The sequence below is a fragment of the Lepidochelys olivacea genome (assembly GCF_965140295.1).
Source record: "Lepidochelys olivacea isolate rLepOli2 genome assembly, chromosome: 4".
Classification (NCBI taxonomy): domain Eukaryota; kingdom Metazoa; phylum Chordata; order Testudines; family Cheloniidae; genus Lepidochelys; species Lepidochelys olivacea.
In genome coordinates this window covers 98,345,397-98,370,876 of record NC_140414.1, presented here as the reverse complement: position 1 = coordinate 98,370,876, position 25,480 = coordinate 98,345,397, and the positions used below count along the sequence as shown (strand labels likewise).

General features: G+C 39.8%; 1 protein-coding gene across 1 annotated transcript in view; it reads right to left on the bottom strand.

The window, feature by feature from the left end:
* Window positions 1-25,480, bottom strand: part of FRYL (FRY like transcription coactivator) — a 416,688-nt gene that overhangs the window by 172,649 nt on the left and 218,559 nt on the right. The window contains exons 10-22 of the mRNA XM_084625954.1: window positions 25,120-25,212; window positions 22,639-22,737; window positions 21,271-21,372; window positions 18,697-18,741; window positions 9,165-9,268; window positions 8,905-9,013; window positions 8,117-8,203; window positions 6,858-7,029; window positions 5,326-5,458; window positions 4,923-5,030; window positions 3,082-3,319; window positions 1,182-1,367; window positions 989-1,075 (exon numbers count right to left, since the gene is read on the bottom strand). Of these exons, the coding sequence (XP_084482080.1) occupies window positions 989-1,075; window positions 1,182-1,367; window positions 3,082-3,319; window positions 4,923-5,030; window positions 5,326-5,458; window positions 6,858-7,029; window positions 8,117-8,203; window positions 8,905-9,013; window positions 9,165-9,268; window positions 18,697-18,741; window positions 21,271-21,372; window positions 22,639-22,737; window positions 25,120-25,212 (1,563 nt within the window). The remainder of the gene's footprint in view (window positions 1-988; window positions 1,076-1,181; window positions 1,368-3,081; window positions 3,320-4,922; window positions 5,031-5,325; window positions 5,459-6,857; window positions 7,030-8,116; window positions 8,204-8,904; window positions 9,014-9,164; window positions 9,269-18,696; window positions 18,742-21,270; window positions 21,373-22,638; window positions 22,738-25,119; window positions 25,213-25,480) is intronic.

Genomic DNA, 25,480 nt, shown 5'->3' with positions numbered 1-25,480 from the left:
GGCTGGGATGATTTAACTGAGAATTGGTCCTGCTTTGAGCAGGGGGTTGGACTAGATGACCTTCTGGGGTCCCTTCCAACTCTGATATTCTATGATTCTATGAAACAGATGGTGGTAGGGTGCATAACACTAAGGTGCCATCCATCAAACGGGATGACCCAAAATTAGTAGTGTTGGTGTCCACCCCAAAAACAGAGAAACTTGCAGTGGGCTGGGTGAATATCAACATGGAAGTACACATCCTTCATGTTGAGAGCCGCAAACCAGGCTCCCTGGGGAAGGGAGGGAATACTCAATGCCAGCATTACTATGCAGAACTTGGACTTTCTGATAAAAGTGTTCAGCACCTGAAGATCTAGAATCAAGTTCTTTTGGAGGTGGAGCTCTCAAGCTTCCCAGGTTCCAGGCAGGAAGGACTTGAAAATGGAGCAGCAAGTCATAATATGTGCCTCGCTGAGGCAGTAAAGGCAACTCTGGTGCTGTGTGCTCACAGAGAATGAGTGCTGGCAAGAGATGCAGTTTTTAAATCCCAAAATCCGGAGCATAGTACCCCGGAAGGGGAGGGACCCGACACGGGGAAATAACTACACTAACTTATCTATCTACACTAAAACAACCACGACTATTTACAACTATATACACTGAATGAAGAATAGCCAGTCTCTTAGCAAAAACTAAGAGCACGAAGGAACAGGGGTTCTGACTCAGGCCATGCAGTGGTAAGAGGGAACTGGAGAGGCACTGACCTGCACTACTTATTATACATCGCCTGGGAGCATGAGGGGATGCCCTACATATATGCGGGTCAACAGACACTGCCAACAAACACTTTCAGACTCAGGCACATGGTGCTCATGCACACCCCACATATGGAATACACATAGGGACCATCACTTGAAGAACAAAATTTAGATAAAGATACTCATGATTAAGTTGAGTCCAAACTAATTTCCAGAATAATTTTATATTCTCCACAAAATATTCTCACCTGATCTGCCCCAGTGAGATGTATGAAACTCTCAAGAATAGATGAACTCAGTCTGTCCATCACATCTATTGCCAGCTCATCATCACCCTAAAAAAGGACAAATACAATGCATGAGAATCTCAAAGTTCAAGAAAGGACACCAAGCAGTACCCTCTCAGTGAACAGTTATATATGACTACCTCTTAGCTCTTACCTTGGAAATTTCTAAAAGGGTGAACAAAGCCCGCATTTCTCGAAGAATGCTGACAGCTAATCTTCTGGTTGCAGGCCTCGTGCTACAAAGAATGACCAATGCAAAGCCTTCCACAATATGAAATACGTTGGAGTAAAGGGTCCTCTCCAGGGGAAGAGTATGGGCAGTTCCATTAGAGGCACCACGCTTAAAAAAATTATACAGGTGTCATTTAAATTAACAGCAAAGAAAACACTATTGAGCTATATCGGTTCAATTATTAGTGATAGGAGATAAACATTTCATGACATTGACTCTCACAAGATTTCTAGCATTTTCTGGTTTCGGCCAAAACAAAAATATCATAGGAACAACCTTTCCTGTTCACTTTTGAAAATTCCACTTTTTGCTGAGACCAGTGGAGAGGCATGCAATTTTTTTTAAAACAATTTACCAAGCTTTTTCAACCTCAACAAGAAGCATTTGACAGGTTTCAGAGTAACAGCCGTGTTAGTCTGTATTCGCAAAAAGAAAAGGAGAACTTGTGGCACCTTAGAAACTAACAAATTTATTTGAGCGTAAGCTTTCGTGAGCTACAGCTCACTTCATCAGATCAAGTGAGCTGTAGCTCACGAAAGCTTATGTGCAAATAAATGTGTTAGTACTCCTTTTCTTCAAGAAGCATTTGGTTCACTTTAAAACTTCTGAGTGAAGGATAAGGTAAATTCTTGCTAGTTCAAACCAGCTCATTCATTCCTATTAATTATATTTCCAACTACACCATGAGACCTTCACATAAAAAAGAAGCAGTAGATGACTTCTTTGTATGGAACATTGAGTACTATTTTACCACTGACTTTTTGGTTCATAATTATTTTAAAATAAACACAAAATGCAGCAACAAATACACGGACACACGTGTATATACAAAAATATCTCTCTATAACATAAACAGAATAAGCATATTCCAGGGTGACACTGGCACTCTAAGAGAGAGCAGGGCCAGTGCACCAGCTCTACCCAACTGGATTGACAAGAAGGCACCTGGGCACAGGTAAGAGAACCAACAGAGACCTTGTGAGTCAGAACTACTTGAGAGTCAGGAAAGGGCAGGTAAGAGTTGTGTGGGAGTCAGAGGGACTGTGGAAGGTCCTAGGAGGAAGCTGCAGTTGGTTCCTATGAACAGGCTGAAGACAAGAGAGCACCAAGAGTGGCTTGCTGGCTGACCTACCCAAGCCAGAGAGCCATGGCCACAGAGAGGGCTAAGACTACGGAGAAGCAGAGTCTCGCCTGCTGATGTCTAAGCCGGAAGGCCAGAGCAGACTTAAGGCAGGGGAGCAATGGAGGAGCATACTCACTGATATCTCTCAGGCCAGACAGATGAACCCAGGGGAATAATGAAAGGACCATGGAGAGTGAGGGATGCTCTCCTGGTAAGGATGATCTCCCAGCAGAGGGGCCGGGGGCATTCCCTCTGGGAAGAGCAGGGTTGCACACCAGCTGGAAGGGATGGGGTGTCAGACCAGGCAGAGGTACAGAAGGGAACCAAGAAAGAGTCTGCATGTGGTGGAAAATGCCGGAATGTGACACATTACGTCAATAGGCGAGCTGTCTTGGGAATTTAAATACTTGCACTGGGGTGATAAATGGGCAGTTTTAGGACTTCTAGTTTGGACTATCTGCACATTTTGTAATAAGCCAGGCTTAAGGAGGGGTATTCTATTGAGGTAAGCGAGCCACAGCAGGGGCTGCCCTATGACAGCATAGATTACAATAAAAAAAAAAAAAGCTATGAATCAGATGAGGAAAGCAAATTGCTAAAAACTAATTTTAAGAGAGAAAAAGTGTTTTAATTTCACAGTAGAATTTGTTCAGTTACATGGAATTGGTAATGTAAGAATTTCATGCAGCATTACAATACCTGAGAATCTTGGGTTTTATTGTGCATTTGGGCTGCTTGTTTCCATTGATTTATTAGCTGCACTAACATCTTTACTGCACTGTCAAGAAGGGTTGGATGGACATCAGTCACTTCACGCACAATAAAATAAACAAATCCTGAAAGAACATCTTCCCGCCAGTCCGGAAAATCAAGCATTAATGCCTGTAGAGTATTGAAAGCGAGGGCACGGAGTTCTTCATCCATGTGAATTGTCAGCCTGTTAAGAGAATGTACAATATTGTTAAAAAACTTCACCATCCCTTCAAATCCTCACATTCTCAACTGGACAAAGGCCTTTTACCAGTTATAAAGTGAAGTCAATTTATATCGTTGACTATACAACATGAAGCATCTATGTGCTGGAAGGCTGAGCTAGCTATGCTCCCAGCCTGAAGATATGACTCGTACCTGAACCATTAGTTCTAAATCCATTTGAAGCTACAACTGGATTATTAACAGCAGGTTGTACGGCTACAGCAGTTCAAAGCAGTAGGCTTTAACTAATTAAGAGGGTAATCAAATAATTTGAAGAGAATGGGCCATACTTTCAGGTATGCAGTTTTGCACATACCTGAACAACGTCTGCAAATATTTCGAAGTTCTGGATGGACATCCTTTGGTATGGAGTGCTTCCCCCCCCCACATAGACTGAACTCTAAATAAATAGCTATGTTTATGTGCAAACCGGAGCTCATCTCAGGGATGTGCAAAAACAAGTGTACAATTTAGTATGCACTTTTGAAAATATGGCTCAGCTTTTTAGACTAGGAGGCACTTATCAAACATACTATCAAATACATCCATGATATGGTTATTTTAATGACATTTTTGATCATTAGAAAAAATACTTGTGTTTTTAAAAGATTTTACTGTCTCACAACACCATCTTCTGTTCCTATTTGACTCCAAAACCACAGGAACAAACATCAGCCATAGACTATACTGTAGTCCTGCCATTAAAGCAGACGTGACCTGTGTTTAAAACTCTACTGGTTCCCACCAGACACTGTCCTTCCCACTCTTCTGCCCCTAAATCTCCTGCTAGTTCCACCTGTCCAATACTACTTGCTCAGGCCATTTCAACTAACTTGTTCTTCTCCCCTTTCTTCATAAAACATGGAAGGAAAGCATTAGAGGGATTTATTTTCTTTCATGTTAATACATGAAAACTCCTCGGCTCATAGCTCAGCTCCCTTTCCTGACTTTGTGTGCTCTAACAGACTTGCAAATGCTGATAATTCCACTGACTGAAGGAGAGGAGGGGGCCATGTGTGTTAAGGTGGGCAGCACTCACATTCTGCATGCAGGAACAGGGAGATCATAATGAGAGGAATATGGACAGGGTTGGAGGGAACTAAGAAGAAAGGGTCAGAAAAAGCAATATAGAAGAAACAAAATCCAAATCTCCCTCAAAATTTTGGCTGACATTTGGCAAATTTAATTATGTCAAACAACAATGCCTTCACAGTATGGTCAGCAAAAGAAGATGGAGCTATGAGTGAAAGAAGAGTCCTGTACAAATTGCAAATTAACTAAAATATGAACTTTTAAAGAGAGGCCCTATATGAAAAAGTATAAGTCTGGTCTTGTGTGCAAGATTCTCTCTTTTAGAATCTACTCTGCTACTTTTCTGGGTCTGCTGACAACTATACATGTCACAGTGTAAAAAAAAAAAAAAATCAGACTCTGTGCAAATGGAATATTAGTATCTAATAATATATTTCCAATAGTTTTTGGCCTCGGGTTTCTGAAATACTACTTGAAGCTTTTTTTGTTTTTTTTTAGGACCTTCATTAAAACTAGGATTTAATTTTCCTTACCTTGCTAGTAATTCAATAAGGTCAGTCCTGCTCATGCCATCTGGAATCAGTCTTGGGATAGCAGCAATACAAGTTCTGAACAAATCAATCTTAGGTTTTCTCTCTCCCCTACAAAATCAATTTACACAAAACAGAATCACAGGGAAGCCTATTTTATGGTATTTTCAGTATTAAATACACATAAGTTTTCAAAGAGCCATTCAACTCAAATCTTCATAATTAATCTATGAATCAGTACAATCATCATATCCTTTGTGGACAAATTTTAAGTATCCTAGCATTAAATTAAACCTAAACACATTTAAATGGATTAATAAATTGATCTCTGAATTACTTTTAGGTACAAAAAATCAATTACAAGGATATGACAGTAAGAATGATTAAACTATAATTTGCTACATACGTGATCATGTCCTCAGGTTCCTTATTTGACATCTGTACACTAGTCATGCACATTGGTCTCCCAACTTCTTTGTCCAGATGCCTAAGAATGCTGTCTAGTGCTTTTCTTACTTGAGGGTAGTATATTGACATTCCTGAAGAAGTGAAGCACTCAAAGTCACCTCTTTCACAACTCAGTATTTTTAAATTTTATTTTCACCTTAGTTGTCTCTTATTTGATCACTGGTTTAGGACCAGTATCTTCTTGTACAAAAGATAAGAAATCATATACTAAATTAATTTTAACGGAACCATATTTTAACTGACAAAATTTTCCTTTTTTAAAATTAAACAGGATGTGTTATATAAAAGTATACAATTCTTTTTGGAGGAAAAAGAGGAAATAAATGGAAGGAAGTGACTAAGCACTTTTTCTATTTCCTTGACCCTCAGGCAATTTTGGTCCCCAGCATATTTAAGAGTAGCCTATAGTCTACAGCAGGGGTGGGCGACCTTTTTGGCCCGAGGGCCACATCTAGGTATGGAAATTGTATGGCGGGCCATGAATGCTCATGAAATTGGGGGTTAGGGTGAGGGAGGGGGTGAGGGCACCAGCTAGGGGTGCAGGCTCTGGGGTGGGGCTGAGGGGTTTGGGGTACAGGAGGGTGCTCTGGGCTGGGACTGAGAGGTTCAGAGGGGGCAGGAGGGGGATCGGGCTGGGGCAGAGGGTTGGTGGGCAGGAGGAAAGCAGGGGTGGAGGCTCTGGGCGGCACTTACCTCAAGCAGCTCCCAGAAGCAGCAGCCTGTCCCCACTCTGGCTCCTATGTGTAGGCACAGCCAGGCGGCTCTGCGCGCTGCCCTATCCGCAGGCACCGCCCCTGCAGCTCCCATTGTCCGTGGTTTCTGGCCAATGGGAGCTGCAGGGGTGGTGCTTGGGGCGGGGGCAGAGTGTGGAGCTCCCTGGTTGCCCCTACGCAAAGGAGCCAGAGGAAGGACATGCCACTACTTCTGGGAGCCACAGAGAATGGGGCAAGCCCCGTACCCCGCTCCCCGGCTGGAGCACCAGAGTGTGGAAAGCCCCAAACCCAGCTCCCCGGTGGGAGCTTGAGGGCCAGATTAAAATGTCTGGAGGGCTGGATGCGGCCCCCAAGCCATAGTTTGCCCACCCTGGTCTACAGCCTATCCTTCCATCAGCCAGGAATCAGTGGAGCACTATGGTCGTGGCCTCAGTCACCTTGCCTTCTTCTAGGACTGCCCTAGAATGCTCCCTACACCAGGGGAATGCCTGGGTGACTCATTGGGACAGTTTTCAGGCTGCTTTGCACTGCTAGATGGAGGGGCAAAGATCTGGTTTTATGTGCCAAATTTCACATTGCTACTGTAAATAAGTGGGAACATTTAAAAAAAAACTTCACAAGTACTAGACACTTTATAAAAAAAAATTTTAATTACAATATAAAATCAAAACCCACATAAAAATACTGCTTCAGTATCAAAGTATGAATGTGTATATTTAACCTGTTAAGGTTCTTGCAAAAGAATACCTATACTCACCTATAACTTTTGCTTCTTCATCTGTCAGAGTTTTATTGAGAAAAATTTTCTTGACACGCAGAGTGTTTCCTGAGGGAAGAACAACTCCTGTTGTTGGCATTGGTGGTTCACCATCTTTCTGCTGCAAACTGTCAGCTATCACAAGGAAGACTCTGAGGCCTATATTCATGCGCTTCAATGGTAACGGGAAGGGGAAACAAAAGAATTAGAAACCAGGAGGAATTGCAAACTTGCAACGTTATATAGGTGGTGCAAAATAAACACTAATATATATTTCGTTATCCTTTCTTTAGGGACAGATCAAAAGAGCCCTACTATGGTAGACATATTTAAATGTTACATTTTAGAATACTTCTAATAGTAAGATAAAACGGTTTGATCCAGGGATGCAGCTCCTCACCTGATTCAGTCAATGGGATTTGGGAGCAGCTCATCACCGTCCAAGAGGGAGTCAATAACTTGAAGGACAGAGCTCTAAATGATTATTATTACTGACATGAATCTTCACAGAGTAACATGCTGCCAGCAGATATCAAAGTATATAGAAAGTTACCTGTTAAGGCTCTAATTTCGCAATTCATTGCTTGTGCACAGGCTGCTGAACTCAAAGAACTGCAAGATTGGGGCTTTCCTACATACTAAACTGAAAAGGGCTGAGAAGGACTTCTCTGAGAAAAGGATGCTAATTATAGTAAACACCTGCACACACACTTCCCGGTTTGTTTAATTTTTTGTTGAAACTAGTGAAATGTTACCTTGTTCCTGCCCCAGCTACTACTGGCCAGAATTGAAAAAAACACTACTCCACATCTACAGCTGTTTCTTTGGTTTGATCCACACTGCACTCTTTCGATATATGGACCAACCCATCCTCACATGCTTCCCTAATAGTTCATTCTTTGCATACTTATTCATTGTAATTTTCTCATAATTTCCCATTATTCCTCTTGGAGGAAGCCACAATTGTTAAATCTTTGTGCTGGACTACCTCTACCCTCTCTTCCTCTAAAACATGGCAATAGTCATATGAAAATAATGATTTGTTTTGAATGCCTTGGATGGTATAGATGTTGTGCGGAGGCTTAGTGTATGTGTGAACATTTCTACTTCAGTTGGGAGAAACAGCAGCACTGCAAGGCCCACAGGTGGGCCACTTTGCCTCAACATGTTGAACAGCTGTTTTCTACTCTTTAACATTCTTTGCTATGTATAAATCTGTACACTGTTTCACAAACAAACAGCTCTTCAGGTGACTTTACCTCTGGATTAATAGTGAAGGTTTTAGGTGATTTTCCAACACTGAGAAGATCAAATATTATTTCTTTCATTGCAAAATCCAAGCGTTCCTATGAAGAAAAAACATGCCTACATAAGACTCACTTTGTATTAGCACATACACAAAGCCAAGAAACTGAATATCATGTCTAACTATCTTATAATTAACAGTCATAAAAAAATATTCCTCTTTGCTAATGATTCCTATGGAGTAATTGTCTCAGTTACTTTACTGAAGCATTCTTTGCATTATTCTACAGTACATACTACTGTAAACTACACTAACATTAGGAAATGCCATTAGGCATTAATTACCTGTACTAGATTACCTGTACATTAATTACCTGTACATTAATTACCTGTACTAGAGTTAAGGTAGATTAATTCCTAATTAATTCCTAATTAATTAATTATGCCTTAATTCTGCCATTAGGAAATGCCAGAATTAAGGTTACCTTTGCAACCATAATTCAGCCCCCTTGTGCATATGCAATATAATGCAGTCTTTAATTACATAATCACACATCATAAGACCCTTGCTTCAGTGACTGCACATGATGTTCTGTGAATGAATCAGGGTTGTGTAGTGAATTTAAATTTGGTTACTTTCTTATAAGTTTATGGTCTAATGTCATTCCTAATGTGTACCTCTACAGGTTTCAGTGAAAGTATGTCAGGGATGGACTTGGTAGTTTATCTTTAATTTTTTTCCACAAATTATTTAGTGTACTCTCAGACCTCCATCTAAAACATATTATAGTAGGGAGCTTACCTGAGCAATGAACTGAATAATCTTCACAAATATATTTAGAGGTGTGTCTCGAGGGACCACACTACGTGAGCCTTTGGGGAAAAGTGCTGATACAATGCTCATGAGACGGCTACAAAAATTTAGAAAAACATGTGTTAGGAACAAATCCACACAACTTTACAGAAAGGATTTCCACAGAGAGAATTTTTTTAATTAAAATGTGTTTGTCTTAAATTAATTAAAACAGCCTCACAATAGTTTTAATTACATAAGGAACTTACCTTTGTGTTACAGTGTTGCTTTCACATTTTATTCTAATAACATAAACCCAGAGTAATCTATAGAGAGATTCCAGTGCAACTCGGGACATTTTAGGATCTTTATTCTGTTAAAAAAAATTAAAATGCAGTTACTATCACCTGTGAAACTATCCCTAATTTACTTGTTTCCTTTCCTTATAAAAACCTGTAATATTTCAAGTTTATGTTTGATTGCTTTAACCCAGAAGGCTGATCTATTTAATACCCTGAATATAAGTTTAATTAAAAACAAAAAACCTCAATACAAAAACCTCTCGATTACATATGTACAGTATGTATTTAACTGCATATTATCGATTATTTTGTATGCTTTTGTCAGTTTGAAAGCAAAGTACTTTCTAACAAGCAGATATTTCTCTTGAGGTGAACATCAAGATTTTATTGTTTTACTGTATATATTTAATTTATTCCTACAGTGCCACTGGAAATGGGCAGAGTCCTCAAAGTGCTGTCGGAATACAGCCCAAACAAATATATATGATTAATGTCCAAACCCACTCCTGCAGTTAGCCTTTTGTATTAACTTAAACAACAGAATTAACCTTAGCCAAAGTTTTCTCCTGAGCTTGGCTTCTTCCTAGGATTTCTCCCTGCACTTCTGCCTAGGGTGACCAGACAGCAAATGTGAAAAATCAGGACAAGAAGTGCGGGGGTAATAAGAACCTATATAAGAAAAAGACCCAAAAATTGGAATGGTCCCGATAAAATGGGGATATCTGATCACCCTACTTCTACCCTTCCCTTAGTTCTCTCCTCCTACTCAGAGGGGCATGTAATCTGTCTTGGAGCTGAAGAATTCTACCTAGTCTGGCTTCCACCATAAGCCAATATGAGACAGAAGAATTGTCCTGTCTCTCCCCAAAGAAACGCTGACATCCTGTCACAGCCATAAATGCCATGGCATTGAACAGACAAACAACATCTTGGCTCCCCATCGGATAACGATGGAGGGAAAGAAGAAGTAGAGAAGACAACAATGGTTACCTGCAGTAAGATTGCATGGCTTTGCTGATTAATAACGCTCACTTATTTGAAGTTCAGGAATTATTTTTGTGTGTTTCTTTGAAGTGAGGACTAGAATTTATAGGCTTCATAAAGAAGTGTGTTTTAAAGAAGAACTTGAAGAAAGCTTGAGGTACATGGACTGGGCTACTACAAATCATACTTTTCACTTTTATCAACATTTCTCTCAAGAGACAACAGATCTTTATGTTCACAAAAATAAGTCAGTACATACATTCTGAAAGTCTTTAGCAGAAATACAATACTGAACATTCTCTGTGAGCATTTCTAAATGTCTTTAGTATAATATATATTGTGACAAAATGGCCAATGTTGGTGTGGTGGGTCCCGCATTTTCCTTGGTGGGCGGGGCTAGGATGCCACCCCTAACTCCTGCTCTTGGGGTGCCCAGGGCCCCACTAGTGGCCTGGGAAGGTGGTAGAGGAGGGAACCAGGGAAGGGGTCTAGGTTTGCTCCTCACTCTGAGCCCCAGTCATTCTCAGTCCCTGCGGGTTTCTTACCATCTTCCTCTGGGTAGGGTTACCCTAGATCCTTGATGCTGGGGGAGGGAACCTTCCTGTTCTGCTGAGGCAGGGTCTCCCTTCCTCCGGTTCTCTAGTCTTTCAATTCTCAGCAACACCTCCAAACGCCAGTCCTCTCTCCTTTGTCGCTCCACCCTGTCTGCCTGAAGCAGGGTTTTTTTATTGGGTTCCTGACAGGGCCTTAATTGACTACCGGTGCTCCAATTAATCTGTAGTAACCTTCCCTAGTCTACAGGGAACCAGGCCTTAATTAGCCTAGGGCTTATATATCTCCCCTCTACCACTCTCCCACTGCTCCCTGGACCTGATGTATCACAATATTTAAAAAACCCTAATATTCTATGGAGAAAATGAAGTAGGAGGTCCAGAAAAATCTATTATTGGCCTCCAATAAGCCAGTCAGGAAACAGCGTTTCAGAAAGCAGAGATTAGTAAAAGTTGGTTAATGTTCCAAATCTTACTATTGTTGATATGGTGAACCATAAATTTCTTCAGCTGAGGAAGTTACTCAACTAGTGCAGTAACGATGGTTCTTTGAGATGTATGTATCTATGGGTGATTCACTGTAGATGTGTCTGCGTCCCTGCACTTCTGATCAGAAATTTTTGGTAACAATGTCTATTTGGCTCACACATGCTCTTTCCCTCCCTTATGTTGTGCCTCGAGGCTAATTAGCACTGTGAAGGGGAACCACCCTCAATTCCTTCTCCACCATGAAGCCTCCATTGAGAACTCCTGTCATAAATATAAAGGGAAGGGTAACCACCTTTCTGTATACAGTGCCATAAAATCCCTCCTGGCCAGAGGCAAAATCTTTTCACCTGTAAAGGCTTAAGAAGCTAAAGTAACCCCGTTGGCACCTGACCCCAAAATGGCCAATGAGGGGACAAGATTCTTTCAAATCTGGAGGGGGGAGAACAAAGGGTTTGCTCTGTCTGTGTGATGCTTTTGCTGGGAACAGATCAGGAATGCAGCCTTACAACTCCTGTAAAGTTAGTAAGTAATCTAACTATAAAATGCATTAAATTTTCTTTTGTTTAATGGTTTGTAAAATAAGCTGTGCTGGAGGGAATGTGTATTCCTGTTTTTGAGTCTTTTTGTAACTTAAGGTTTTGCCTAGAGGGATTCTCTATGTTTTGAATCTGATTACCCTGTAAGGTATTTACCATCCTGATTTTACAGAGATAATTCTTTTATATCTTTTCTTTAATTAAAATTCTTCTTTTAAGAACCTGAATGATTTTTCATTGTTCTTAAGATCCAAGGGTTTGGGTCTTTGTTCACCTGTACAAATTGGTGAGGATTCTTATCAAGCCTTCCCCAAGAAAGGGGGTGTAGGGCTTGGGGGGAATATTTTGGGGGAAGACGTCTCCAAGTGGGCTCTTTCCCTGTTCTTTGTTTTAAAAGCTTGGTGGTGGCAGCATACTGTTCAAGGACAAGGAAAAGTTTGTACTTTGGGGAAGTTTTTAACCTAAGCTGGTAAGAATAAGCTTAGGGGGGGTCTTTCATGCAGGTCCCCACATCTGTACCCTAGAGTTCAGAGTGGGGAAGGAACCTTGACAACTCCAAAGTAGAGGGGAGAAGGGTAGGTTGTGGAGCACTCATAGGGGGACACATATCAAAGAACCATCGTTACTGCGCAGGTGAGTAACTTCCTCTTCTTCTTCTTCTTCTTCTTCTTCGAGTAATGCCCTAGGTAGGTGACTCCCGAGCAGTATCCCCAATGGGAGGTTGGGGCTTCAGAGTCAAGTCTGTTATGGATGATAACACTGCAGAGCTGAAGATAGCATTGGAAGCAGAGTCTCCAGTAATGGCACAGTGTTCTGCAAAGGTCTGAACAGATACCCAAATCACTGCCCTACAGATTTCCGAGATAGGAACATTCCTGAGGAAAGCGACAGAAGTGGAAACCAACCTCGTTGAGCGTGTGCGGATTCTGGATGGAGGTAACACATTGCGAGCATGATAGCAATGGTTAATACAGTTCAAGACCCATTTGGAGAGACTTTGGGCAGCTATTGCTGCACCTTTTGACCTTTCTGCGATGGAGAGGAAAAGCTTAGGAGATTTCCTAAAGGCCTTCATCCTGTCCAGATAAACGGCTACGGCTCTCCTAACGTCAACCATATGCAGTATAGCCTCCCTGTTATCACAGTGAGATTTAAGAAAAAAGGTCAGGTTTGTTTATGGGAAAAGAAGAGGTCACTCTGGGGGTTAACTTTGGATATGGCATAAGAGTAACCTTTTCTTTAAAGAATACTGAGAAGAGGGGAGGGGTGCCATTAGTGCCGCTATCTCCCCTATTCTCCCTGCTGACATGATAGCCATCAGAAATGCCGTTTTCATTGACTGGTATGTAAGTGAACCAGTGACCATAGTTTCAACTGGTGATCTAGTTGGGCTCTGTAAAACTAGATTTAGGTCCCAAGTTGGAGTTGGGTGTCTGGACTGGGGATAAAGGTTCACTATGCCCTTGAGGAATCTCTTTGTAGTTGGGTGGCAAAAACAGACTATCCCTCTATTTGCTGATGGAAAGCTATTATGGCCACAAGGTGTATTTTGAAAGAACTGAGGGATATCTCTGACCTCTTGAGATCCAGTATGTAGTCCAACATCACGGGGAGGGTGGAAGATGCCAGGGTAATTCTTCTGAAATTGCATCAAACCTGAAACCTAATAACTTTTGTAGGTAAGTGTGTCAGGTAGCTGATTTTCTACTGTGTAGTGCACTTCCTGCACCTCACTGGAGCAGTATCTCACTATGTTTTGGAACCATGAAGGAGCCAAGCCTTAAGCCAGAGGATCTGCAGGTTGGGATGGAGAGTTTGTCCCTCGTTCTGTGAGAGGAGATAAGGGATGGGTTGAAGTGGGATTTGTGGACGCATCGCCTCCTTCATCAGGTATGGGTACCATGTCTGTCTCGGCCAGGTGGGAGCAATCAGTAGGATGTTTGCTTTTTCTTTTTTTGTCAGGACCTTCAGCAGCAGAGGGAACTGGGGAAAGGTGTATAGGAGGGTCTTCTCCCCAAGGAGAAGGAGAGCGTCCCTAAATGGATGTTTCCCGAGGTCAGCTCTGCAGCAATAGAATGGGCATTTCCTGTGCAGGTAAGTAGCGAACAAGTCTATCACTGGAGTCCCCCACTGATAGAATATGCTGTGAAGCACTGTTGGATTCATTTCCCACTCATGGTCATGTGAGAACTTGTGACTGAGACTATCTGCTGTTATCTTCTGCCCTCATGGTAGGTAGGCGGCTGATATTAAAACATTGTGGTGAAGGCACAAATTTCATAGCTTTAGCGCTTCCATGCATTGGGAAGATAAATTAGCAAGGGGGTGCCAAATAATGTAATACATGTATACTATGTTGTCTGTCATAATTTTCATGAGTGTTTTACTGATCAGTGGAAGAAAGTGAGCACAAACATTTCTGACCGCTCTGAGTTTGAGGAGGTTACTGTGAAGCGTCATCTCCATGGGCGATCACCTGCCCTGAGTCTTGAGGTTGCTGAGATGGACTCCCAAGCCAATTAGGGATGCATCCATAATTAGAAGCCACGTTGGAGGGAGGGGTGTGAATTTGTTGGTTCTTTCCACCAATCCAGGGAGCATTTGACCCTGGAGGGCATCGAGAGAGGTTTGTCTACCCTGTCTTTGTTTGGTCTGTAAACACATCTGAACCATGCCTATAGACACCTAATGTGCAGTCTAGCATGAGATATTAAAAACATGCCTGTCGCCATGCGTCCCAGAAGTTGGAGGCAATGTCTGGCCAATGTTTGTGGGCTGGCTTGAATTGTCTCTGAGTGTGGTCAGCTGTGAAATCTCTCTTGTGGGAGGCATGCTCTCACTTGCAGTGAGCTGAGATAGGACCCTGTAAACACAAGTGCTGTACTAGAGTTAAGGTAGATTTTTGGATGTTGAATTGGAGACCCAGCTTTGTGAATATGTCCGCAGCTCCTGAACAGACAGTCACCCTTTTGTAGGTTGGTATGACCAAGGCTGATGTTTGCCATGCAACTTCAGCCAGAACCAAAAGCAACTTGTTAATCAGGAGAGTGATCCTCCCTCCATCAATAGTAGTTTCAACTTTAGTTCCCAGGTCTTTTGGGATCTGGCTTTTAGCTGCTGGCAAAAAGTACACTTTTCATAGAATCATAGAATATCAGGGTTGGAAGGGACCCCAGAAGGTCATCTAGTCCAACCCCCTGCTCGAAGCAGGACCAATTCCCAGTTAAATCATCCCAGCCAGGGCTTTGTCAAGCCTGACCTTAAAAACCTCTAAGGAAGGAGATTCTACCACCTTCCTAGGTAACGCATTCCAGTGTTTCACCACCCTCTTAGTGAAAAAGTTTTTCCTAATATCCAATCTAAACCTCCCCCACTGCAACTTGAGACCATTACTCCTCGTTCTGTCATCTGCTACCATTGAGAACAGTCTAGAGCCATCCTCTTTGGAACCCCCTTTCAGGTAGTTGAAAGCAGCTATCAAATCCCCCCTCATTCTTCTCTTCTGCAGGCTAAACAATCCCAGCTCCCTCAGCCTCTCCTCATAACTCATGTGTTCCAATCCCCTAATCATTTTTGTTGCCCTTCGCTGGACTCTCTCCAATTTATCCACATCCTTCTTGAAGTGTGGGGCCCAAAACTGGACACAGTACTCCAGATGAGGCCTCACCAATGTCGAATAGAGGGGAACGATCACATCCCTCGATCTGCTCGCTATGCCCCTACTTATACATCCCATTTTATACATTTTGTGCAAGGTGGGCCTCTCTGAGGCACTGACACAGCGAGAATGTCGTCTGTAACCGGTATGGCTTCCCTGCAGGTGAGGCACCTCTTAAAACTGGGGGAGCCAGGCATGTCCCTTACAGAGGGCAATCCCCAGGGGGCGGGGAAAAAGGGAATAAAGTAAAAACTAGACTTTTATTGTATTTTATTTTTAAACAGGGAAGAAAAAACTAAAGGAAACCCCATAAAAGTAAGAAGAATAGGCAAATAAAAACACTAAGAATATCTAAGAAAACAATTCTAAAGACCTAAAGTATCCGTGAATGGACTGCTAATCGCTCTGTCTCTAGCCTGGGATAGTTGAGGAAAGAACTGAGGATGGTTCGCCTGGGCAATGCTGATTAGCCTTGAGGCACAACACAAGGGAGGGAAAGAGCATGCCTGAACCCAATAGACACCGCTACCAAAGACCTCTGATCAGAAGCACAGGGACGCAGACAAACTGACTGTAGAGCAGCCATAGGGACACTACTTGAAGAAGAATTGCTATTTTCAACTAATTAGGAGGAAGATTTTCTGTTTGCTTGTATGAACCACAGACAAATCATAAATCTACCATCACTGCAAATGTAGAATCAGGGGCTGCTCTAGGGGGAGCTTGTAGAAGCTATAGCCACCCCAAAATTTGCCTTACCCCCTTGTAGCCACCGCTGCTCTCTGGCCACCCAGCTCTGAAGAGCTGAGAGAGTGGGGACTGGACTTCTTTTCCCCCCTGCTCACAGGACAGTACATGCTTCCCAGAGCTGTGTCCTTAAAAGCACAGGGCATCCCAACGCCTAGACACACCCGCCCGCTCTTCCCTATCCGATATAATGAACTGAAGTGCTAAAGGAGAATTGATTCAATGAAGTATTTTACATACACCAGCAAAAACCGCGCGTCACACATTGAATATTTAAAGGAATCCCTTATCAGTTTATGTGTGTGCATAAAGTCTCCTAGCAGATCACAAATTTGTCTTATCTGCCGCTGTGATTCCCTGAATTGCATTCCCTTTCTTGTAATCCATTTTAAATACATATAGTTTAGCTCCTTATAATTCTTTACTTTTTAAAATGTTATTTTATTATTCTTAGCACTTCATCATTTACCTTTGTTAATATTATGCAGATGGATGACATTGTGCTATTTAACTTATAATTTAATAGCAAATAATCATTGAAAATATTTATAAGTAAATAGTTGCTAGTAGTTTTAACAATGATATCTGTGTTTCTAGTATAGCACTTCCAAATGAAAAATTACAGTGAAAACATAGGAATTTTTAAATCTAAATTTTTCTTTTTCTTTTTATAGCACAAGTTTATTCTGTTGATTGATGCCCTGTCACAATTTCCTACCTGAGGACCAGAGGATGGGAAAGGTGAAATGAAATTAATAGGCAACAGGTCTAAAACAAACAAAAGGAAGTATTTCTTCACACAACACACAGACAACCCGTGGAACTCCTTGCCAGCAGATGTTGTGAAGGCCAAGACTATAAAAGGGTTCAAAAAAGAACTAGATAAATTCATGGAGGATAGGTCTACCAATGGCTATTAGCCAGGATGGGCAGGGATGTTGTCCCTAACCTCTGTTTCCCAGAAGCTGGGAATGGGCAACAGGGGATGGATCACTTGGTGATTACCTGTTCTGTTCATTCTCTTTGGGGCACCTAGCATTGGCCACTGTCAGAAGACAGGATACTGGGCTAGACGGACCTTTGGTCTGACCCTGTATGACTGTATGGCTGACGCAGTATAGCTGTTCTTATGTGAGAGGTAGCAAATTGTGATGGGCAGCATCTGTAACTGCTACTGGTAGCAAAATCCATTGGTAGTGGTTTTTGACATTACTCCTGGCACTCAGCTCCAGCAGCAGCAGAGAAGTAAGCTGTCTTGTACTGCTAGGCATTTGTACTTTCATTCCGTCCTATAACTAGATGTTAAGTTAGACAAATGTGCTTAAAGGAAATGGCTTTTTTATTCTATTTTATAAAAATTATGACATATTTAATGTCAAAAAGGTTTACATAGTAAAAGGCTTTTCTCTTTTCTCTGAAACGGGTATTTACAGTATGCTACAAATAAAAATCTGTTTAACTAAACATATTGACATATTCCAGTCTTTTGGCTAATATATGTCAGGTCTTATTTGACGCATTTTGATCGTGTATTTTGTTTCAAATATAGCTCTGTTTTAATTCCTAAAATTTTCCAATATGGAAGAATCTGTATGGATTAAATATATCAGCAGAGTATAATATAAACTGTTAAAAATCTAACTGGATATATAAAGGGTTACAAAAGCAACAACAACAAAAAAAGACAATGAATCTATGCTGATCTAATGGGACACATTAAAATGATTTAATGAAACAAATATCTTGATGAAGGCAAGAAACAAAACAGCATTTTTTCCATGTTAGTCAAATGTAATCACTTAGTGAAGACAGTACTTTTTAATATTGTTAAACTTTTCTTCTGTTCTGAACTAAAACAATTTCTATTTTCTAAAACCTGTAAAACCAACAATGTAAATGTCTTTCAAGTTACAGTAAAACCTGCCCTAGATATCACCTCTGAAGAGAGACTACTTGTAATGAGTGACTACTTGCAGAGGCCACGGAAGACCACCGCTCTCTGGTGGCAAACCTTTGAAAAGAAAGACCACCTCTTATAAGCAACCACTTTTGCTAACTCCCATGCGTGGTCACTCTTGGCAGGTTTTACTGTAGTTCACTGCAAGTTATCACAATAAACCAGCTTCATCTTTTTTATTGTGAAAATGTTTCCAAGTTAGCTAACATGCAAGACAATTTTGTATGAAATAAATGTAACAGAAATAACCAAATATTTGATGTAGATATTTTAGCTCCTACTGTAAACATGCAATGCTGTTTAATGAACTGGGCTGTTCAATTGTTGCTCAGTCTCACAAATCTACCTTTCCTCAAGCAAATTGGTATCAGATGATTTACAGTACTCCCTCCTTTAGCAAACCTTTCAAATGTTTTTTCAAAGATGCTTCTTTGTGCTGTTGCTTCTTGATGATGCCAATAGCAATTTTATAGAACCACACAAGACACAAAATGCAACAACACACACCGAAAACAAAATACGCAGTTACAGAAGACCAAGCGACCTTTCACCATGTTATTACAACATATTAACTCACCTGGAGTGTTTCTATTTGTTTTCTGATACTGTTGTTAGATGGCATCTAAATAAAGCAATGTGAGACAGCAAAACATAACAAACATGAGAATGGAAGGCACATGCATGTTAGATGAAAAAAAGCACAAAACAACAGGTAGCCATATACTAAGGACTCTATTCACAGAAATAAGGTTTTTCCTGGTTACGGCTTTGAATGCTCCACTAGCTTCAATGGTTTAGTGGCAATGGACACTAATTAATTTCCTAAGGCAAAAAATTATCTTTTCCCAAGAAATACCTCGTCTTCTACTCTACACTTCCCTTCCCACTTGTGCAGACTCTTTAAACCTTTTTCCTCCTTGTCCTTAAGAAGCAGAAGTAGGATCAGAGACCTCATCCTCAGACTCAGGGAAGCTGATAATCTCCTGACCAAGCCATTGAAAATTAACTGTACAGTATCCAAAATAATGGTTTAAAATATTAGCCAAAAACTTGAAAATACTGATACAGTTACATGCTACTGAATCAATTCACGGAAATATTTGTTAAGTGGAATATATTACTCCTGTGCGTCGTAATCTCCAATGAATTTCTATTGGTTTCTAGGTGAAATTTAGAGCTAATGCTATGACCAATAAAGCCCTATACATTATACCAAGAGACCACTTCTTTCTCCATAACATACTGCCACAGCTGTGATCAGCAATGTTACAAAGCCCATCTTTCTCCCTAGCCTTTGGAGGAGGGAGGGGAGTTATAAGAGTAATTAGTAGTATGAGAATGTTATTGTTTCAATTTTTAATTTTTGCCTGATTTTTGCTAGTGGAGGTCAGATGAAACCTGCTGATATTCTAATTAAATAATTTTGATAATTATATTTTAAAGGATGTCAGAGACATTTAGAGTGAATAGGTACTTAATCTTTATTATGCTGCATATAGCTAAATAATTCAAGCAAATGCATAAAAATAAAATATTATGGTGAGACCAAGTAAAAAATGAGGGAGGAGGCGAAAAAATAAATCTAGAAAAGCACCTGCTGGGCAATTAACTACTCATTTAGTTAGCGCCAACATGCACAGAGAAACAAGCTTAGCTGAAGCAAAATAAAAAGATAACTGGGATGGAATTTGAAAGATTCACTTCACCCAAGTCTCAATCCATGGCTAGATAACCACAGAAAACAATAGTGAAACTGCAGTCCAAATGACTTAGTGGTCTACCAAATACCCTGCTAAGTCCCTCATCAATGTACAGTACCAAAACTTCTATGTTCTGCATTGCAGAAGCTCAAATATAAAATTTCTGCTGAATAGAGCCCTAAGGTAAATGTGTGAAGTTGTTAATGGGCAAGAAAAATATTCGAAGTAAACAATGCATGCTGCGCAGTTACTGCTTAAACTCGTTGGCATTGATAGTTTTAATGCATCAATTGCCAGCTATGGACGGTATGCCAGGAATATCTGACTTCAGGATGCAAAAGAAATTCAGCTTTTTTTTTTTTTTTTTTTAAAGGAAAGCTTCAATTGCAAAACAAAAAACAAAGCAGACATTGAAAAAATTTGAAGAATGTTAGATGAAAAAATATACAAAAAACCCAACAAGCAACAGAAACATACAAAAGATGTCATGAAGACAAAAGAACCTTCAAAAACATCAAAATCTGTGTTTTGCTTTAGCAGCTTTCACCGTGGTTTACATAATTTAAATCATAAGCATGTAGACAAGATTTGGAAATTGTTACACATAGCTAGCCAGAAACAATGCTAACAATAAGGTGAATCCATTACTTTGAAAATATCAAAACCAAGATGTTAAACAAAACAAACATTACTAATAAACCACATTAATAAAAATTTATGAAAGAGTATATTACAGTAAATAATTTAAGCTTTAAATTAGGACAAAACCCCATAATTTCAAAATATCAATGATCTGTGTCATTTATTAATCCAGTAATATTGACGATGCTATCGAATTCAGTCAAGAGTTAAAAGGGACACTAAGTTTTATATTCAAAATTTACACAACTTTAAAATTTGTATAGGATGTAGAGATCATTTCCCCTCCAGACTACATATTTAGTTTCTTTTTTAATCAACTAATTTATCAAACAGGAAGATATATTTTGAAATTACTATTTATATTACTTAAGTGTGAGAGCACGCACACATACACAGACCTCCCAGCAATAATTTTTATGTGATCAAAAGAGTTATTGTTTGTGCTCTCTGCTGGCTGTAGAACAACAGCTGAGTAACAAACACTGCTCCTAGAGCTACGCAAACATGAACCAATGAAGCTGATGCACAAAGATAGCATCAAATGGACCTAAATGAGTTAAAACAGCTACCTTTTGCATTTAAAAAAAAAAAGTGCCATGCCAATTCCAGCACCACATAAAACACAGGAAACACATTACTAAACAATGGAGAATTAAAACATTCAAAAGGTTTTTAGAATAATTATTTGACAGTGTTCTTTTAAACAGCTAATTATTTATTTTGCTTTAGTTGGTATTAAAATGCTTAAAGTTCATAAGACTGAATGCTACTGATTTGTGACAGGTTTCTGAACTAAGAATGTTTCTTACCTTTAAATGTGACAAACAGTTCTGCAGGAAAATGTGCCAGTTATTTAAAAAAAACTGTTTCTGACTGACACACAACAGGCAGGTGATCAATGGATACAGAGCCTACAAGGAGGGAAAAAAGAAGAACTGATCAAATTGCTCTGTGAGAAATACATTCAGGAACAACACAATCACCCCAGTAAAACCTGAGTAAGGCTTTGGGTGCTCAGGAGCACTGCCTTTTCCCCTGTTCTACCTTCACAGATTTAATACAGTTTGTAAGTACTTGAGCCATGGTGCCTTCTTCTGCTGGAGACAAAGTGCTGTAAGATTTGTTAAGGTGTTAAAAGTTTTTCAACAGAAAGTATACTGGTCCTTAATACAAAATTGGTCTCATTCACAGTCATTTTGGTATAGGATGAAAGTTAGGGAAGAGAAATACAACCTAGTTAAATAATAAGAATAATGCAACAATGTTTCTGACTTTAAAAATATAAAACTAAATGTCCTCTCAGCACCAAGTTTGACAATGATATCATTACATTCTTGTTACAAACTAGTGTTTAAAGGTCTATAGTGACAGCCATTCCTTAATTCTTGGAATCCTAAAATAGGATAGCAATGGAATCTCTATTGTACTCAAAGCCCTCCATATGTGAATGTAAGAGATTATTTTAAAGTAATTTTAAAGTCAATTTAATAAAAGTACAAACCACAGACACAAAAATTAGCCTTGTGCCAGATGCAAAGTGAGACGAATTCACTTGCATTATAGGAATGTGAATAAAGGGAGTGACAAATACTACACCAAAAAAAATTTTAAAAATAAAGAAAAGTATAGTTAAATCCTTGAAAGGAAACACACTTTTAAAAAAATCCATGAGCTAAGCTTGGGGAGATAAACAGATGCTGGGAAAAGCTGAAACATGTGGGCAGAAGAGCTAATAGATAAGAGCAGAGTAGTAAACAGGCAGCTGGTCTGCTGCAAAAAATATATGGTCTGCCACTTCTGCCCTTTAATTAAATCCACATTGAGATTCTGACTGAACAGAATTTATACTATCAGAGGAGATATCAGGGAACAACAACTCCACATCACAAACCACTGAAATAATTAAAAAAAACTGTCAGTTTCAGGAAAGGCTCGGGAATGAGAACAGAGGTAGAATTACTTTTCATTCACAGGGAGAACAAATCCTGCACAACAACACCGACATCAAAGATCAAGCAGAAGCAGTATAAAAAAGCATAAATTTAATCCTTGCGCTGCCTTTAGGAGTTAAGACTTTATATTAAAGAACTCCCTTAACTTTCCTTGGGTAAATCATTCATCTAAAAATATAATATATATCAGTAAATATGTGAAGAACTGAAATATTTCTTTAATACCAGTGAGTGCTTCTTTCTTGAGCTCAATTCAAAGGTAGTCTGGTAGAGCATCTCCACAAAATTTTTCAAACATGGCACATTCACTTCATTTTTAACAGCCTAGTGAAAATAAATATAAATAATTGAGTATAGAGATCTAGGCAGAAAGAAAGAAGTTAAAATATATTAAAAGCGGAACTATACAGGCATATGAAAATTCAACATTTAGATTATCTTTAAGGTTAGTGAAGTATCAAGTCTTTCTGTATAAGATGTAATGGGCAGCACATGAAATCAATGTGTCATATAGCACAAACATCTAGTAAAACAATGAAAATGTTGCGACTAACAAAGTGCAGAAACATCTGTTCTGAATTTGCATGCTTTAACTAAGGAAAAAGAGTCTTATTTTTAAACACATGCTAAGTGCGTAAACTATTTTACTATAGACAACACCAAATTCTTAGACAGAAGTTTCTTTTAAACTGTGTGTATTTTTTTGTTAAAAGAGGTCACTCAACTTTTCTCACTGTTACCCTTTTTCCTTAATGCACAATAAATCTGAGAGCTGGGACTCAATAAGAATGGGGCTTATTACTGTGTACCCTATCATAAATGCAGTGTCTTCATTTGGTTTCACAATTCAGGCGCAAAATCACCATGGATTTGTTTCGATGCATGAATGTGCGCACACACTCACACACTCTAAGGGCTTTCCCACTCTGTTCTACAAACCCAGAAATGCTGCCTTCCCATGCACCCACCCTCTCCCCATCAATACATCTCTCCTAGTCCATATTTAGGCTTCCATTGCTGACCAACTTCACTGTGTGTTCTCTCACCTTCACACTTCATCCTTTAATGTTAGTATTTGTCCAATTAATATTGTAAGCGCTTCAGGGGAGGGACCTGTCTAAACTATGTGCTTTGTAAAGAAACAAACACATCAAAGGTGTTACAGAAGTAGTCCTAATTAGTTTGATTTTACACTGGACAGACGCACTGAACTTCACATTTGTAGCAACTGCAAGTTAATAATTTCTCTCTAGTCCTTCTATATAAAAGGTAACTGAATTTCTTAACTTTTATTATTTCGTTCATAAAGCAGTCATCAAAAAATGGCAACCCCATTTTGCTCAGTGCAATAGTCTGAATGTTTACGTGATGAGAAGCAGACAAATTGTGAAATGCATTTGAAAAGTATTTGAGCCAACAAAGTGGCTCTCTTGATATAAAAAAATAACCTTTAGGGTATCATCAATGTATTAAAGTGGTTCAAAGAGGCATAATTGGCTCCATTTTACATTTAAATCCAAGTTGGGTTACTGTCTGTGATACAATGAAAGCAGTATAACACAAATTGGAACGAACAACACTGTCTTCTCTGATTGTAACAAAGTGAAGGGTCCTGAGCGTAATGACAGAAGTCCTTTCAGTCACTTGATGAATGGACTCAGGACCCACCATTCTTTGGGAGGGTACTTTGTTTACCAGCAACGTATTGTGGTCTGGCATTTGCTAATGAAACTATCATTTGACATAACCATCTCACCAACTTCTACAAAGTTTCTAAACTCATTTTGTGGAAGTTTATTGAGAAAGTGATGGCTGGCCAACATCAGACACACAATTTCCTTTAATCTTTAGGATACCTATCATCCAGGCTTCAGGCTTGGATGGCACAGAGTCTTCTTGACTTACAACCTCCTCAGGGAAGGAGAAGTGTTATGGGCTGCTGTGTTTTCAACATGCTGATGATACTCAGCCCTGTTTCCTATTCCTTTAGCCTAGGCAATGCAGTTTTCCTTTGTCACTGTCTGTTGGAGGAATGAACTCAGATGAAAGCTGTTTAGCTCAAATTCAACTGCGTAAGATGCAAATGATACTTACTGGCAAGAGAAATCATTCTAAGAAAATGGCAGAGGCTGTGACTTCTCCCTCAAATGAGGGGTTATGCCCACCAAACATCAAGGTTGTTCACAAATTCAGAGTCTTATTGGACTCACTTAGCCAAAGGACTGCATCCTTTTCTTTTGCACAGAAAATCATTTTTGAGGTCTGCGTACATTTCAGTCACCTACAGGCTATAACAGGCAGTAACATGCTACACTTGGGGCTACATCTGAAGGCTGCTCAGAGGCTTCAGCTGGTGAAGAGCAAGCCAGTGAGAGCTTTGCTTGAGTAAAGACTAAATAAGAACTGCAGAATTCAGCCTATCACAATAAATATGAGAGATAACAGTTATGGTGAAAGAGCAATTACTCTAGGCCTAAAGACAAGTGGGAAACCAGATAATAAGTAGGAAGTACTGATATGCTTGCTTTCATAGGAGCACTTAGGTACTGATAGGTAAATTCTTGCCTCATTGCATTTGCCCAACAGCTTTTATGGGTCTGCACAAATTCAACCCAGTGAGGATTTATTGAAAGAATTGCAGGAAGAAAAACTAATCAAACTCACGCGCCGGGGAGGGTGGGGGTGTGGGGTGTGGAGACTACTTACAGCAGCCACAGGGATGAGAATCTCCACAAACAAACCAGCAAGTGCATGTTTTATATCTTTATCTTTTACTTCCAGGAAGTACTGAGCACATTCCTTTACAATCAAGTGTTAAAAAGACAGCAACAACAAACAAAAACAAAAGACAAAAATAAAGACATTTTAAGTTTTAATTTGTTGTATAAGAACATCACCAACTGTCCTACACTGGCAGCTACTTAAAATTAATAATTTTAAAAATAAAAGTTAGCCCATTCCTCAGCAGCATCTGAGACTCATTCATACCATTATCAAAGGTAAGGTTTCAAATTCTATGCCTCTACTCCCAGCAATTTTTTTGAAAACTAAAAACAGTTGCAACCGC